Below are 17596 nucleotides of genomic sequence, written 5' to 3'. Positions count from 1 at the left end.
CTGGTGAGGAGGCTGTCTCCTGTGGCCTTCATCATCTGGATTTTCAAGCTCCATTTGCACCAGGGAGTTTGTCTCTGTGGTGTTCAGAAGAGTGTTAGAAAGAGTTTGGATACATATAAATATATATATATATATATATATATATATATATATATATATATATATATATATATATATATATATATATATATACATATATATATATATATATATATATATATATATATAAATAAAAGAAAAAAAGAGCATCAAATTACAAAATACCTGAGACCATTATAATCTAAAAAAATATATAAATAAATAAATAATTTTAAAAAATTAAAAAGCCAGACACATCCCTGATTTTTAAATCAGTTCAATCAATTTTTATTTTATCAAGAAGATTAGTTCAAGTAGAGGAGAGAAAGAGAGGCTGATCAGACAACAACCAGTCCAAGTATTATACCCAACTAGAAACATTACTACTACTACTTATAATGATAATAATAATAATAATAATAATAATAATAATAATAATAATGATAATAAATCAATTATTGAAATGTCCCTAGTGAAGGTCAGGGCTTCACTGAACTTTTTTTTTCTAAATTCAGAGCTTCTGCTGAGGTTTTCAAATGATGCTTCGAATGATGTCATCACCCTAAAGACAAAAATATTAAAAAAAAAATAAAAAAAAATCCTCAACTTGAATAAAGTGATTTATTGGATTAAATTAGTTTATTATATCATTGTATGATTATTATCATTATTATAATTAAGTCAACTTCGTTTTATTAATAACTTGTGCTGTTAAATTGCTGATAGATCACCTTGTGTGTATTAATGGGGAGAGTTAACTTTTTTTTTTTAACTGCTGTGACTGCAGTGATCTTATTTCAATAAATGTTGACTTTTGGACTTTACAACACTTATCTGAACACTTAGCTGAGTTATCAGCCGAAACTGCAACTGTGCAGAAACACAGAATTGATGTTACAAATGAAGTACTGAATCTTCAAAATGTTTGGTAAAGGCCCAGTAAACAGTCTTGTGTTACACAAAATACTGAGCCAACAGTATGGAAGGAATATTCAGATCCTTTATTTGAGTAGTAAAGTAAAGTAAATACCCGCTGAACACTGTTAAAACACCCCATTAACAATAAAAGTCCTGCATTCGAAATCTTTCCTCAATAAAAGTACAGAAGTATTATCAGCAAAAAGTATCAAAAGAAAAGGTACTTGTTCTGCAGAAAAATGGTCCCTGTAACTGATATATTATAATATAGGCCAGTGACGTTTTAGATCATTAATATTGATGCATCAATGTGTCACTCATCAATCATCATTTATTGCCTTTTTTGTCAGGGGTCACAAACAGGTTGGGAACATCTGGTTTGCATTGGGTTGTATCTTAGAAGCAACTGTATCTGAAATCTCAAATATCATACACACGATTATATCAATATGCCACTGTACTATTAATGATGAATAAAACATTATAATGCAATGATGACAACATATAAGATAACCTTGTGAATGATCTGCTTGCTTTGTGTTGTCTCTCAGTATTCTCCTGTGTTAGAGACGTGCAGAGGGAAGTACTGCCAACAGCTTTTCCCAGCAGACTCCTCAGTCAGAAGCTGACATCTGGGCTCTTAACCATTCAAAGATTCCCCCACCCTGCATCTCCCATCCTGCCGCTCTCCTGCGTGTGCCTGGTCCAACTGAGGATCAGGTGTGGGACCACGTGTTCGTGCTCCTGAGGGGAACACACTTCAAGAGGAGCTCACAGAAAGTGTTGCAAGAACAGGACTTGTGATTGTTTTTTAAGAAGTGTTGGATGCAGTTTGACTTTTCCTCTCATAACATCCACTGTAGGCACCGAGGATGGACTGGCCGGGAGAAAGCTGCTCTGGGTGTGTCTGTGTGAAGTCACCATAAGGATTTTATTGGAATAACTAAAGGAAACATAAGGTAGGGATAGAGATATGTGTGTGTGAGGTCACTTTTTCCATGATTTTCTTTTTTTCCTTTTTTTATTATCCTGGCCAAAATGATAATGCTAATAATCCAGATTTGAAAATATGTTGAGAATACGGTTTAATGACAAATAATTAATTTTTTTTGAGGAGTGAAGATGTTGATTTAGTATTGTTTAAGAATAAAAACTATGTTTCACTGTGTGTTGCTAGTAAAACTTTTTGAAGCTCTATCTCATTATGTACTAAATAACAGTATATATCTATACTTATATGCTGGAAAATGTCTTGTCAATATATGACTTAAGTTTCATAAATAAAAAACAAGCTGAAGCTTTATTTGATATGTTTTTTAATAATGTCCTAGATAAAACTATGTAATTTGGCATAAAGTATAGGGTAAACAGTAAAAGCTCCCTTTAAACCCAAGTAAATATTTATTATTTTTTTAACTTATTACTGGCAACTATATTATCTGTATATATGTTAAATTGTTTGCTCTTACATCAGCAATTAGTAGGAATTGATGATTCTTTTTAAGAAACTTCCTATTCAATAATTGATAAATTATTCAGAAATGATGGGACCTTAAAAGAAAGAAATAGTAATACATGTAGTTTGTGTCTTTGCAGCTGAATTACCACTTTTACAGCCCTTTCAGTGAACCCCCCCCCCCCCGCAAATATGACACACACATGACACACACTGCTTTCAGTCAGCACCCTGGTTTCCTAAGTGATGCTGCTCCTGAGGGAGAGCGGCTGATTGGCTCGTGGAGCCTCAGAGCTTCAGGCCGACTGTGTGTGTGTTTTCGTTAATGATCCACCAATTAGTCACACAATGGTAACAGTAGCCTAATCACCTTGTCATGTGTCTGCGCTGCACAAAGCTGTCTCTGCCCTCACATTTTTGGATGGGGGATGCTGCTGTTTGTGAATGGGTTGTAGGTGAACCTCGGTCACGTCAGAACTGCATTTCAAACATGCAACTTCAGTATAATGTGGTTTCTCTTGTAGCTGCTTCAGTCACCACAGCAACCGGCTGCTGTGTGACGGGCCAGGTGAGGGAGTGTGGCAGACAGTCCCAGTTGTCCCCCTGTCCCCTGACTATATTCTGTCATACGCACCATAAACACTCTCACAGACTCTGTGCAAACCACGAAAACTGTCTTCTGCTGCCACACCGGAGAAAAAGTCAACATGCCCAACACTTCCACTCAAACAGAGTAGATGCCTGCAAAGGAGGCTGTAACACAAGTAGTTGTCCACAGGTCCTGCAGGTCTGAAGATGACGGGCCACGTGGCTGAGAGAGATCGGTCACCACACAATCTGTCAGTGAAGACCACCTTGGAGGAGGAGATCGAGAGAGCTGAAAGTATTCTCAGCAGGTGAGGACAGCTACTGAATTGTGTTTGTTTCAGAGGCTTGTTTGAGACAATTGAAACATGCACAAAAAAGTGAAAGACTACATGTTTGTTTTCTGGTGCTGCAGGGTACCATCTGTGTGTGATGACACATCCTCAGAGCTACAAAGAGTCGCTGCTCTCGACCCTCATGGACACAATTCCAGAAATTCTTTTCAAAGGAACGGTGCCATGTCAAGGTAACAGACCAGCTGTGGGACATCAGCCTCCTTCACACAGCTTTTAGAAACTGACTGATCAGAGAAGGTGAAACATTATTGTGCAGCTCTTTTTTATTTTTATACTACTTTTTAAAGCAAATGTTGTGTGGCTTTAAAAAAAACAACCCATGACTCAAAGATTACAGAAAGTCTTTTTAAGGTCATATGCTAGATAAAAGGACACATGGTGTACAGTCTGGACATAAAACCAGAGACATGTTTTCCTGTGTTATTCTGTCATATTTTTCTAATGTTCTCTCTATCATACAGTCTTGAGAAAAAAGTGCAATTGCTTGATGAAAACTGGGATGATAAATTGGGATCAAAGAAAAAGTTTGTTTCCCTGTTCAAATGATGTTATTCTAAGTTTCTTGTAGAAAGATTTTAAGACTAATTTGGGGATTGAACAGTTCATAAAAATTGAAATATTTTGCAGTAAAGGCAGAAATTATATCCAAAAACATAATCCTGGATAAGCAAAAAACAAAATTCTTCTTGGAGGATGTTTTTTTCCCAAACAATAAAACACGTTTCAAGTTTATTTGTTACATTTTATTGCTTTGGATAAAAGTGGTAAGTGATAATTAATATAATGTAATTTGTAAGATATAAATATGTCAAATGAATTGTGATTCCTGCTAGAATCGTTAAAAACAAATGGTACAGTAGTCAAATTAAACTGTATTGGTTTCTTAATGCCGCTCCTTGATGATGTGTATGTGTTGTGTCCCTGTCATGGTTAAAATGTTATGAAGCTTGAATGTTTCTTGTGTTTTTGCATCAGACTGGTAAGCCTGGTGGTGAGACTGAGGGAATGGGCACACAGAAGCCTGCTGGAGGAGGAGGAGCGGCCAGACTCCTTCCTGGAGCGCTTTCGTGGCCCTGAGCTAAGAACGGCCCCCAGCCGCATCAGCAACACGCAACCAGATGCCAATGGCAACAATGCCAAGGGGATCTTCAGGTATGCCTGCCTGCTTGTCAACCTGAACTATTGCTATGCTCTTTGAAGTACAACATATGCACCAGTGAAAAACGTATTATACATTTCAAAAAGGGCCTGCTCTTCTGCACAAAGTATTAAAGCGTAACTTCCGTGTTTTTCAACCTGGACCCTTTTTTTCCATGGATTTGTATCTAAGTGACTAATGGGAACAACTGCTTTAGAAGGTGTTGAATAAAAGTGCAGCAGGCAGCAGCTGCAAAAGAAAGCTGCTGAGTTACAATTCGGAACATACAAAACCTCAATTTACCTCCTCTAAAAGTGCTTGTTTTTGCCACTGACAGGCTCAGATTGTTAGTGCAAGTGTGTGACAAGTTATGCAAAAGATCCCTACAGAGACAGACCTTGTTGTTAAAGAGTAAGATCATTTTTGTTTAACCAGAAACAGCCCAGATAATAATTCCCCAAAAAGCTTTACATCATTTTACATCGTCTTTCCACAACAACAATCACAAACTCTGGTCTGGTTGAAATAAACCCTTGATTTACCCGTTAAGATGTAAAAATATAGTTGCTCTATACACACTAAAATGACCGTCTGGAGTCTGATGAGTTTGACGATAAAAATTTAAGGGCTGTTTCTGGTTAAGCAAAAGGATCTAACCCTTCAACAAAAGTCTATCTCTGTAAGGATCCTTTCCATAAGTTGATGACCTATGATAACAATCTGAGCCTGTCAGTGGCAACTGATGATACGAACGTGCACCAAGTGGTTACACTGCAGCCTGTTTTGCAGCTGCCAGATGCAGCGCTCTCAATCAGTACCTTCCAAAATTGTTGTCCAGGTCCAGGTTGAAAAATACCAAAAACTACCCTTTAAGGTTAGGGATAATTTTCCCCAGAGGTCACAACAGACCCAGCCTCATTAGGTCATAGACATGTTCTGTTTAGATAAAGGTTTGAGAAGAAAGGGCAGTGCAGCACTCAGAGGTGTTGATTCAACTCTGTGATAGTTGTAAAGCTGCAGTTTATGTTGAAGCATATGGGACTGCAATATAGTGTAAGTTGTTTCCAAGATATTTTGCTTCCATGCTCAGTTGTCAGAAGTATTGCAGAGCTATTGAACTGCATTGCTTTATATTTTGCAACTGCTTCTATTTTTCTGTATAATTTTAAGAAATTTAAGCCACACTTGTGTCTGAGTGTATTTTTTGCAATCTCTCACTGCTTTCAGGAAAAAGTGGGATTTGTTTGTGGTGTCCCCATCCGATAACGCCTACTACCGTTGGTTATTTGTCATCGCCACAGCGGTGCTCTACAACTGGTTCCTTGTCGTAGCAAGGTAATAACACTACAATGGTTATCTATTGAGGCCCTGCGCCCTCCAGAGATGGGTGATGGATGTAGTAAACAGGTGTACTGTCAACTTCTAAGGCTGGAGCAGTAAATCATTTCTCGTCTTATATTCACAGGGCATGCTTTGACAAGTTACAGGTGGGCAATTACATCTGCTGGCTTGTGTTGGACTACCTCTCTGACTGTGTGTACATAATGGACACTTGCGTCCGACTTCGCACAGGTAATCTATATCATAATACAGCTTCTGGCATCACAACACACTGTATTTCACAGCAGATGCTCTAAGCTTTAAAGGCCCCATGATTGTATTTTTTATGTGAGCGTTCAAACGCATACGCCATTTTTATGTCATTTTCAGGCCACTGACCAATGATTCGATGACCCATTTTGATTTCTAGAAACTGAAACCTGTAAACACAACACTGACTTATTATTACCCTGAGAGTGCTGCTACAAACGTTTTGCACATCCAGCAAACAGAGAATAATATTAGCATTCATTCAGAGTTTTGTGTCTGTCCAGCTGACAATTATTAGTCTAATATTCACTTAATTTTAGCTATGTTTTGTTCTCCACCAACTCCTGAAGGAAATATCTGGCTCTTTAGCTGCTGAAGCTCCGCTATGTCCACCAGCTAGTTGCTCACTTTGTCTGTCCTGTCTGCTGTTTGGTGCTGAGCTGGTAGCGTACAATATGCTTAAGAGATTTTTCACTGCTGAAAACAGGGTTATTGAGAGCATCAAACAGTAAAGTTGTGGGACAAAACCAAAACAATGAGCTGAAAGATGCTAAACTCCAGTAATAAAACTCAACAGTAATGTGATATCACTGCTCAGCTGAATTTGTGCTCTCTTCTCCTTGTCCCAGGGTTCCTGGAACAAGGTTTGCTGGTGAAGGATCATGCCAAGCTTAGAGACAGCTACGTCCGAACGTTGCAGTTCAAGCTGGATGTAGTGTCCATCCTGCCCACTGACCTGGCTTATATCTCCACCGGCATCCACACACCCCAGCTCAGGTTTAACCGTCTGCTTCGCTTCCCACGCATGTTTGAATTTTTTGACCGCACTGAGACACGCACCAACTACCCCAACATTTTCCGCATCTGCAACTTGGTGCTTTACATCCTGGTCATCATTCACTGGAACGCCTGCATCTACTATGCTATATCCAATTCTCTGGGATTTGGCTCAGACACCTGGGTGTTCCCAAACATCTCCAAACCTGAGTATTCCTCGCTGACTCGGAGTTACGTCTACTGTCTTTACTGGTCGACTCTTACTCTCACCACTATTGGGGAGATGCCTGCACCCGTGCGAGATGAAGAGTACCTATTTGTGGTCTTTGACTTTCTTGTTGGGGTGCTGATCTTTGCCACAATTGTGGGAAATGTTGGTTCCATGATTGCCAACATGAATGCCACCCGTGCTGAGTTTCAAGCCCGGATCGATGCCATTAAACACTACATGCACTTCCGCAAAGTCAGCAAAGAACTGGAGACACGTGTCATTAAATGGTTCGACTACCTCTGGACCAACAAGAAAGCCGTAGATGAGAAGGAGGTGCTAAAGAATTTGCCAAACAAACTGCGGGCTGAGATTGCTATCAACGTACACCTAGAGACCCTGAAGAAAGTACGCATTTTTCAGGACTGTGAGGCAGGCCTGCTGGTGGAGCTTGTGCTCAAACTACGCCCACAGGTCTTCAGTCCAGGGGACTACATCTGCAGAAAAGGGGACATTGGAAAGGAGATGTATATCATTAAAGAGGGGAAGCTGGCTGTAGTGGCTGATGACGGGGTCACACAGTACGCTCTCCTCACCGCTGGCAGCTGCTTCGGGGAAATCAGCATCCTCAACATAAAAGGTAGTAAAATGGGAAATCGGCGAACAGCCAACATTCGCAGCCTGGGTTACTCTGATCTCTTCTGCCTCTCTAAGGACGACTTGATGGAGGCAGTGACAGAGTATCCAGATGCTAAGACTGTGCTAGAGGAGAGGGGCCGGGAGATCCTGATGAAGGAGGGTCTGCTGGATGAGAATGCAGAGAGCGGCGGGCTGCAGAAAGAGGACACAGAGGAGAAGGTGGAGAGACTGGAGTCCTCTCTGGACATTCTTCAGACTCGCTTTGCCCGTCTGCTCAGTGAATACAAACACACTCAGCTACGGCTGAAGCAGCGTATAACTTTGCTTGAGAGGCAGCTGAATCAAACAGACTGCGGTGCAGATGCAAGTGATCACATGGGTGCAGATGCAGAGACAGTCACTGAAATAAACCCTGGGCCTGTTGCCCATACAGATGGGTCTCCACATAGAAATAATGTGCAAATGGAGAACAAAAAGAGCCCAACAAAACACTGACTGTTATATCAAGGAGATTTTAGTTTGTTATGTCCATTGTGAGAATGTTTTATCAGTTTAGCTGAGCGTAAAGAGATGTGCATGTCAATAAACATGAAAAGAAAGTGGATAACACTGCTATGCCCATGCAGTCTTTGAGTTCTTGTCTATGCCAAAAACCACTGAATTAAATGTTTGTTTAAATGGTGGCTTTAAAGTTACTCCCAGATCAAGCCAATTCAAGGTATGGAGAACACATTAATAAGACAAATCAGATACTAGAGTACATTACAAAAAAAATGCAAATGATGCTTAAATGTCACTTTTTAGATTTCAGACTAAAAAAGCAAAGGAGATTGCTGCTTGTTCTAAATTTTGGGTCACTTGTAAACACCTTGTTTTCAGTTGCATCAGTAGAGGGATTCAGTTCTCCTGACATATTATGTATTATGCTGTGGCCCTGTACACCTCTCTTGCTGCTCCTCCTGGGGAAAAAGCCCAAGGAGAGACGGTAGAAGGTGATTTGCTGAGTTCACATACACAAGCACAATTATTTTCCAGCATCCTTAGATCTGATTCTGGTGTACTATGATGGTTATCATAACAGCCTGTTGACAGTCTCCCTACTTTGGCTGTTGTGGGACATTTGAGGGGGAGTTGAAAATGATTTTGGCTCTGGTGAGGTGACTTTCTCACAATGTGTAGCTTCTATTTTTTGCGTCACTTTTTATTTGCCATAAAATTTACTTTGCCATAGTTATATAAAAATGAGTAAGCCATTTTGTGTGTTTGCATGTAGTTACTCCCATTCCCATTATACAGACTCCCTCTCTGCAGCGAGGGACTGGGGATTTTCCAGTTATTCAGCCATCTGCATTCCAGGATACAAGTGAACCACATGAGCAGTGTCGATAAGCACAGCTGGAACAATGCCTCTGCGGCAGAGCTGGCTATGATAAAGGGGCAGGAGGTAATGAGTGCACGTCCCCTGCAGCCCCTGAAGGAGTGGGTGGGATCAAGTACCATGGACAAATCTCCAGTTACCTGCTGTGGGCTGGTCAAACAGCATGAATATATATGAAGTCTCCCCATTGTATCGGATTAGAAACAAATGACAGATTCGGCTCTTGATAGGCTCAGATATCAAACCTGTGTTGTGAGTGGTACAAGATCTCAATCCTGACCTAAATATAACCTTAATATGAGATTCAGTGTGAGATATGAAATTCTCAGTAAACATGAGTGATTTGCAAATCAGAAGATATCTTTCTATGAACTAAATTTAACTTAAATGTTTTAAGTTTTTCTATCTGAACATTGTTTGAAGAGAGTACTTACACTGAAACATGTCACTGAAATATGAAATGATAGTCTTATATAATGTAGACTACAAATGTATTTTACTTTACAACTATATTCGACCCAGTTCTAATCAAGCTATCTACATGTCTTTTGACTCACAAATCACCAAACTTATTTACATATGAGTTGTGGTAAGATGGCATCAAAATTTAGTCTGTCTCAAATCATGTTTTGATATAAATAAAAAAGCAGAAGTGAGAAGGTGTGAAGCTCATGCATAGTGTTCCTTTAACAGCAGAGGTAATTAGTATCAATTTCTGTCAAATTCAAAGACAAAATGAAAATACACCAATCTCAACTGGCTGAGCGCAGCAACAGCCTAGGCTGAGTGTTTCATGAGTAATCCAGTGATACATGTCATCAGAATTTTTAAAACGTTGGATTTAGCAAGAATGTGTATGATGTTGGAGACAGATGCTTTATGTTAAAAACAAAGTGTCTGCCAGCAGTCAGTTACATCAGCTCAGTGGGATGCTGAATACATTTTCTCTATCAGCATTACCAGTAAAGACCAGTGTATTGATAAAACAAGGCTCAATGTCCAGTAATCAGCTTTTAAAAACTGTTTTCTAGCAAAACAGACTGGTGCGAGCTATCAGGACATGGGCTCACTATGAAGGCTCCGTCAGTTCTCAGTTGAATTACTGCCAGGCTCCATATTTTGTTTGAAACCTGGGTGAAAACAGGGTCTGGACAGAGCTGACACACAGTGCTTAGACTACATTAAAGGGACAGTTCACCCCAAAATCAAAATACATTTTTTTTCCTCTTAGCTGTAGTGCTTTTTATCAATCTATATTATTTTGGTGTATGTTGCCGAGTGCTGGAGATATTGGCTGTACAGATGTCTGCCTTCTCTCGACTATAATGGAACTAGATGGCACTCGGCTTGTGGTGCTCAAAGGGGCAAAGCAAAAAAAGCCATTTTCTTTCCACTGAAATACACTTGCCAGCTCTATCACTGCATAGAGGGAAGCATGCATTAACTGCTAGCTCACCTTGCACCACTGAACAAGCTGATGTTAAAGCTCAGCCGAGAAGGACACTGTTAAGGTTTACATCTCCTGCTGTCACGAGCACAAGCCTTTCATGAGTAGATGCACACGTCCTTCTGCACAGTGATACAGTTGGCAGGTGTAGTTTGGTAGAAAGAAAATAGTACCTACATGAAACTGCTCACAACAAGGTCTGTGTATTATCTTGAGTAAGCAAGTCATGATTTCTGGAAAGAGACATTGCTGTTGAGTTTTTCCAAATGTATTTTTGGCGCTTTGAGCACCACAAGCTGAGTGCTATCTAGTTCCATTATATTGGAGAGAAGGCAGACATCTCTATGGGTGATATCATCAGCACTCGGCAACTCACACCAAAACAATCTAATTTAATAAATGACAATACAAGTAGAAGGAAAAATGTGTACTTGATTTTAGGGTGAACTGTCCCTTTAACATGAAAAACTGTAACTCAAAGGCCCTGAAAATGTATTTTCTCAATCATCTTCCTTCTATGAGTAATGGAGACTCATGTGAACACCATTTTCTGAAAAAGTTAGAAGAACTTTGGTTATTTTCCTGTGACATTGCTGCATTTCTGCTCTTTCTTTGTGCTTTCTGTTGGTTTAAAGTGGGAGGGGCTTAGTTCGAAAAAGGTGATGTCAAATACCTCTGTGAACCAATCGGTTTGGTCACCATCAAATCCGAAATAAATAAATAAAATAAATAAAACACACCCAAACAGTCCAGATGAAGTGAGTTTTGGGGTGTTTTACTAATAACAAATAATACCTAAAGATGTTTATGTTTGATCATTTCTCATGTAGTCATGAATGTTAAAAGTCATTGAGAAAAACTTTAGTTTTGGAGTCACATTTTCAGGGGCTTTAAGTGCTGATTCAGACACTAACAAATGATATCTAAACTCATGTAACAAGCTTCAAGGGATAGTTCGTATCATTTGACGTAAGGTTTGTATGAGGTACTTAACCCTAGTCAGTGTATAACATAAAGCAGGGGGCAGTCAGCAGCGATAGACCAGCAGCCCCTGTGTTCGGCAGCGTTAAATTACCGTTTTCTCAATTGAGTCTGGCTTTCAAGAGAGCGATACAATGGCTTCAATTCCCAATTGGAAATCCCTGTCTGACAGCAAGGTGAAGTGGTGAAAATATTCTAAATATAGCACACACTTAAACTGATATTATTGGTGGCTAAAATACATTTTGCTCCTGCCCACTACAGCAGTACACTGCCTAGTTTCCATGTTGCTACTCCTGCCTGCCTCTCCAAACTGGTAGCGTGTGAACCAATATCTTCGGTGTGTAATAAACTACTACTGATAAATACCTCATAGAACCCCACTTCAAAAGATCTGAACTGTTTCAGCTGTCTATCGTGTTAAATTCCCTGAAATGACCTGATTGTTTGTAACATGCAGCTCCATCTGCACATACACTGCTGTCGCCGCCATGAAACTGACCTAACAGGTGCACTGTACCCCCTTCCCTACCCCACATCAAACTTTTGTCACCAATATGTCATGTGTACAGGACAACTGGTGCCAGGTGTCAAGAGGCCACATGGTCAGAGACACTGCAGTGAATTAAAGGACTAACATGAACCATCTCTGAGCAGGGTGGTTTTTACAGGAAGTTAATACGTAAGTTAATACGTACTTATATGAATATCTGTTCATTTATGTAACACAAATATTTTTGTGATTTGTAAATGCTGATCAAGTGGTGAACACTATTAAAATATAAAAAGGAGGAAAAAAAAACACATGACAAATGATATTTTTCTGAATACAACTATAATGTTCGTACTTTCAAAGTGTAACAGCTTACAAACTGCATTTGAAAATCAAACAGTATCTGCTGCTGCTTATCATGTGGAGATAACATCCCCGGATCACTGGGATTCACTGCATGGAGTGAATGAATCTACTGTATAAGACAAAGTGTGACAGCAAAGGTAGCCCCCTTCATAGTAAACACAACTATTCATTTTACTTCAATGCGTCGAGTTAGGGCAAATATTCCGACAGAATGTATCACTGTTCGAGATACTTATGATCACTGTAGAAATTAGACCAAAAGAAAATATGATTTCTCCAGTAATAACTGTGATTGAATGTGAAGATATAGAGGAGACAGTGCAGGGCTGCTCGTATGTATCGGAGCTGGAAGGCCGCAACATGCCGTCTGCGGTCTGTGGACTGATTGGCTGAGAGTATCCACTGGAACAAATGCACCGGCTAGCGCATTCGCATGTGCAGGCTGTGCTTGGGTCCATCCACCCGCTCCAACTTCTCAAAGTGTTTCCTAGCATTACGGATATTGATGAGAGTGGCTGCAGATGCTGGAAAAATGGAGACACGGGCTGTTATTATGCTGATTTGGTTTCAGAACTTCACAGTCAATGCTGAGAAATGTTCACCATCGCTACTTACGAATGGAGGGGTCCGACATGATGACCATGACATATGTGTTGGAGGTGAAGACGTCAATGAAGGCCGCAAAGTTGGAGTTCCTCACTTCCATGCTTTGGAATGAGGCTGCAAGTTTACTGGAATAAATAATAAATACAAAATTAGAATCATTCAGCAGGTGTGGAGCGAAGGTGATGTTTCTGCAGAGTGAACTCACCTACAGCTGAGTTTGAACTGTTTGATAATGTTACTGATCTTCTCAAACCTGTGAGCGTCGCGCTGCTCTTTGCACTGATAGTGGGAGATCACCTGCATTTACACAACACCGTTAAAAAAAGACTTTCATTACCAGATCCCGATTCTCAGACAGTGTCCTACCAAAGGAAGTGGTTGCTCTCACCAGAAAGGTGGCTCTCTCAAACAGAAGAACTTCATCTGCCTCTATGATCTGCGCAAAATTCCTCAGGTTCGTCTCCAGCTGCTGGACGTTGGGGATGAGCTGGTATACTATGCTAGACCAGGCCTGCAAAGACATTTAAAAATGTTTCTCACAGAGCCAACTTTGTTACCCGACATGTGAACATACAACCGGTCAAATGTCACAACCTTATACAGGGTTTCGTCCCAGATTGACGTCCTGAAGCAAGTGCAAGCAAGAGGTCTGGACAGTCTCTTCAGATCTTCTTCACGCTCCTTAAAGATCTGTAAAAACAGTGAGGTTAGTCAGTCACACGGACAATATTCAAGCAATTAGATTTTATTAAATTCACAATAGTCATTATTTTCACAAGGTATTCAGATTCAGTGGACCCCCAGGGGTCCTTGTGGGAGTTCCAGTGGGTCTCCAAAAAAAAAAAAAAAACATGAGGAAGAGTTATTTTCATTATTTAATTCACTGTAGAAGTGAGCCCAATGTGATTAAGAGTCATAAGAGTGACTGTTCTGATCACAGGTTTCACTTCCTCCAGAGGTTTCTCCTCCACTGTGGTTGACAACTATAGAATTCTTGTCTTTATCATATCTGAACCAAAATCCTTTTTTGAAAGAGGTCCATGGAGTGAAATCCTATCAAATGTGTATATATTCAGGGGTCCTTCACATGACAAAAGGTTGAGCATGATTATTAGTACTTGATTGATGAAAAGAAGAAAAGCATAAAAACTTCAAAATTAGCCAAGAAGGCTACCAGTCATCTGCCATTCCAACCAGATTTTAAATTTACCATCTCCAAGATCTTCGCTCTGCTCTCTTTAGCGGCACCTGTGATAAGTTCTGACTGCAGGGTTTTTGTTGGCACATGAAACCAGGCTGGTGAATTTATTTATATCAGATCGTTTTATGAGCCCTGCACCTGGCGATTTGAAAGGGTTACCACAGCATAGACGGTGTGTGTGTGTGTGTGTGTTTAAATATTTGCCTTGGTGAGAGGTTGTGACGGCTGTTGTTAAAGTTTTATATAAGGTTTTGTATAAAGTTTTTATATTTAAAACATGATTATGTTTATCCAACTCAGAAGTGTAAATGTAAGCAAAAATAATAATCAAGTTAATATTGTACTTGCTTTTAATTTACCGACTCTTTTTTTGTTCAAGGTAAATTTCTGTCCCTAGTATCACGACTGGCTAATTTATGCCACAGCAATGATGATTTTTAGTGTCATTTGGATGTAATAAGGATTATTCTAATGAGCAAAATAATATATTCTGAAACTGTTTAGTGTCACTTTATTCTCATGTTGGTAACAAATCTGTCTTGTGATTGTCAGTTTCAGGTAAAATGGCTTCCACAAAGCTCTACCACTAAGAGCACCAAATGTGCCAAAGACAGACAGCAGCTGCCTCAGTGTTTCTGGTGACACTGAACATGGCTGTCAAAATGTCTGTAGGCTCATGTGCTTCTGTGTGAGACACAAAAAAATGTGCACTGAAAGGAAGACCTTTGCTGATAATTAAATAAAAATTGTTATGCTTACCAAATCTCTCTGGTCCTCCTGCACCAGATCCATTTTGTGAACGAGGCAGAAGACTTTAGCATCGGGGGAGTTCTGCAGGATGGCCTCCAGACACGACTGGTAGTAGTGCATGTCTTTCTCCAGCTCACGGCTCTCAACATCGAATACATAAATCAGCACTTCTACATTTCTGAAAATGTTGTCCCTCTGGCTGGTGAAGTAGTTCTCCATGAATGTGTCCTGTCTGATGGGCGAAGAAAGCACAGAGCAACATTTCACAGAGGGTTTCAGATAAGGGGAAAAAAGACTGAATTGTCGCAGCTGGTTTAGAAGATTGCATATGATGAACAAATGAACTTTACCCTCCACAGTCCCACAGGTTTAGGACCAGATTGCCAAGAAACCGTACATGGGAGTGCTCCACGTCAACTAAATTTGACAAAGGATGACAAGATTGTTTTATAGATGAGATTAAAGAAACACTCAGCATCAAAAATGAATCATCACATTTTCTAAAGTACTCTTACTTGTAGCTCCAAGGCGGCGTGTGTCTCGAGCTATGTAATTGGCAAAGATGATTGATCTCATACTGGTCTTTCCAGACCCGCTTTTTCCCATCAGTAACACCTAAAGGACAAATGCAACAGATTCACTCACCACTTAAGTTAAAATCTTGTCTCTCCACTCCTTACAATATTCAGACTCTTAAGAAGCATTACTGAAAACACTTTATTAGAAGAGAAAGTACTACATTTATTCTTCTACTTTTGTAAAAGCACATAAGCGTTATTAGAAACATCATGTGCTTGAGGTACAGCAAAAGTACTCACTATGCAGCAGAGTGACACGTATAAATGATATTAACTCCACCAAAGAGGTTATGTTTTTGGGTTTGTTTGTCAGCAGGATAAAAGAAAAACTACAAGCCCCAACTTCATGAAACTTGGGCCAAGGAGCCAAGGAAGGAATAAGCCATTAGATTTTGGAGTGGCCTGGAAATACAAAATATGTTGTAACTTTTGTTAACATTGCTAGACAGAGCATATATGGCCTTGGTGGAGGTCTGTGGTCTCCAAGTGCTCCTTCTTGATTTATATTTGTGATTGCAGGTGCACTAACATGTAAGCATATTTTAATGTTATTTAATTGCTTTATATACTGTTGAGTAAATTAATCTTCAACAATGCATCATATTCTATTAACTGATTAATTGCTTTGTACATAAAATCTTACCATAAAATGACATTTATTAATGTAATTATTCTTTTAAATGTTCTGTAAATTGAATCTGCCTACATAATGGTCTTTAATGCTCATTCAAATAATTCTCCATACAGCCATAAATATAAATATAAAAATATATATATATATATATATATATATATATATATATATATATATATATATAAAATGCAACATCATGCTCACACAAAAGAATTTTAGCATCAGCCTTAAAAAGCCCATCATGTGTTTGATTATACAATGTTAACTCCTCCTTGGGTTGTATGTAACTAATTTGGTTGAGCAATCCTGTTGACTCCTGCATTATGTTTATTATGGGACAGATGTATATACATTTTTTTTTCCTACGTTGGGTATGATTACAGTTGTCAGAATTATTTGAAAGGATTGGAAAACAGCTACAGCTCCAAATTTAAGGAACTCTGGGTAGATACATAACTTGGAAGGTACCACCTCAGTATTGTACTTGAGTACATGTGTGATGCTACAGAGTCAATGATTAGCTCCTGCTTCACCTTTTTCTTCATTGCTGTGCTTGACATCCCCCTCAACAGACACGATGTAGAGTATTTCTCTCAGCTGCAAGTCAGATGACTTTAGTCAGTGTCTGCAGCAGCTCTCCTCTTCCTCTCTTCCTCTCCTTCAGCTGCAGAACAGACACAAATATTTTCACCTAGCTGTTAGCTCGACTGAAACTGAACACCGATACTTAACCACAGAGGACACGTTTAAACTATGTATTCACGAACAGGCCAAACACGTCACCAGTCATAAACTTATTAGACACATAAGAACATATGAACAGTTTAAAAACTTTATCAAAACTCCTTTCTCTGTTCCGGATAAACATGTATGCTAATACTCAATTTGCTAGCACGACAAACAATCCAGTTAAATGTCAGGTAGCTTAGCCGAGCTAAACGGCTAACGTTAGCTAGCTAGGTTGAATTTCAGTAGTGTATCGACAACTTACCCCGACAGGGTCGCGCGGTTACTTAAATTCAAGCAATTTCCGACTATAGTTCTAATTTGTTTGTTACGAATACAGATGTAGACATTACTTGAGAGAAGCAGGCAGTGAAGTCAAGATCAGCTGCTTCCTGTTTACGCCAAAGTCACATGATGGGAACAAATGCTGTATGCCCCGAGTTTGGTCTTACAGACACGTTGTGTTGACTCACAGGTTAAATACTGAGGCTACCTTTAGTTAAGGGCTGCAGATATTTTAAGTTTAATGTAAGAACAGCAGATAAGATTAGGGTCTTTTGGAAAAGGCTAAAAATGTCTAGCAGTAATGAAAAAAAAATTCTTCCTCATCTTTTTTTTTCAGTAATATCAAAATAGTTTTGGTGGCTACTTGCCAAATAGATTTAACTGTAAAACTACTTAAGGGAAACAT

The 17596-nt window shown here is 39.4% G+C and overlaps 2 protein-coding genes across 2 annotated transcripts; one reads left to right on the top strand and one right to left on the bottom strand.

Annotated features, from left to right (window-relative positions):
- Positions 1 to 1551: 1551 nt before the first annotated feature.
- Positions 1552 to 8352, top strand: LOC117272138 (cyclic nucleotide-gated cation channel). Its single transcript, XM_033650896.2, has 7 exons — positions 1552 to 1955; positions 3231 to 3348; positions 3453 to 3563; positions 4369 to 4545; positions 5759 to 5866; positions 5997 to 6103; positions 6751 to 8352. The coding sequence occupies exons 2-7, from the start codon at positions 3248 to 3250 to the stop codon at positions 8238 to 8240; spliced, it is 2094 nt and encodes a 697-aa protein (XP_033506787.1). The 5' UTR covers positions 1552 to 1955; positions 3231 to 3247; the 3' UTR covers positions 8241 to 8352.
- A 4015-nt stretch (positions 8353 to 12367) lies between these two features.
- Positions 12368 to 17328, bottom strand: rraga (Ras-related GTP binding A). The gene is made up of 10 exons (XM_033637444.2): positions 17171 to 17328; positions 16713 to 16843; positions 15483 to 15582; positions 15318 to 15384; positions 14977 to 15199; positions 13611 to 13706; positions 13405 to 13527; positions 13222 to 13313; positions 13026 to 13141; positions 12368 to 12934 (listed from the first exon to the last, which is right to left on the bottom strand). Exons 2-10 carry the CDS (start codon positions 16737 to 16739, stop codon positions 12831 to 12833), a joined length of 948 nt encoding a protein of 315 aa, XP_033493335.1. The 5' UTR covers positions 16740 to 16843; positions 17171 to 17328; the 3' UTR covers positions 12368 to 12830.
- Between the last annotated feature and the right edge of the window lie 268 nt (positions 17329 to 17596).

The sequence above is a fragment of the Epinephelus lanceolatus genome, chromosome 11 (assembly GCF_041903045.1).
Source record: "Epinephelus lanceolatus isolate andai-2023 chromosome 11, ASM4190304v1, whole genome shotgun sequence".
Lineage (NCBI taxonomy): Eukaryota > Metazoa > Chordata > Actinopteri > Perciformes > Serranidae > Epinephelus > Epinephelus lanceolatus.
The sequence above is the reverse complement of the archived record's forward strand: the minus strand, read 5'-3'. Positions and strand labels throughout refer to the sequence as shown.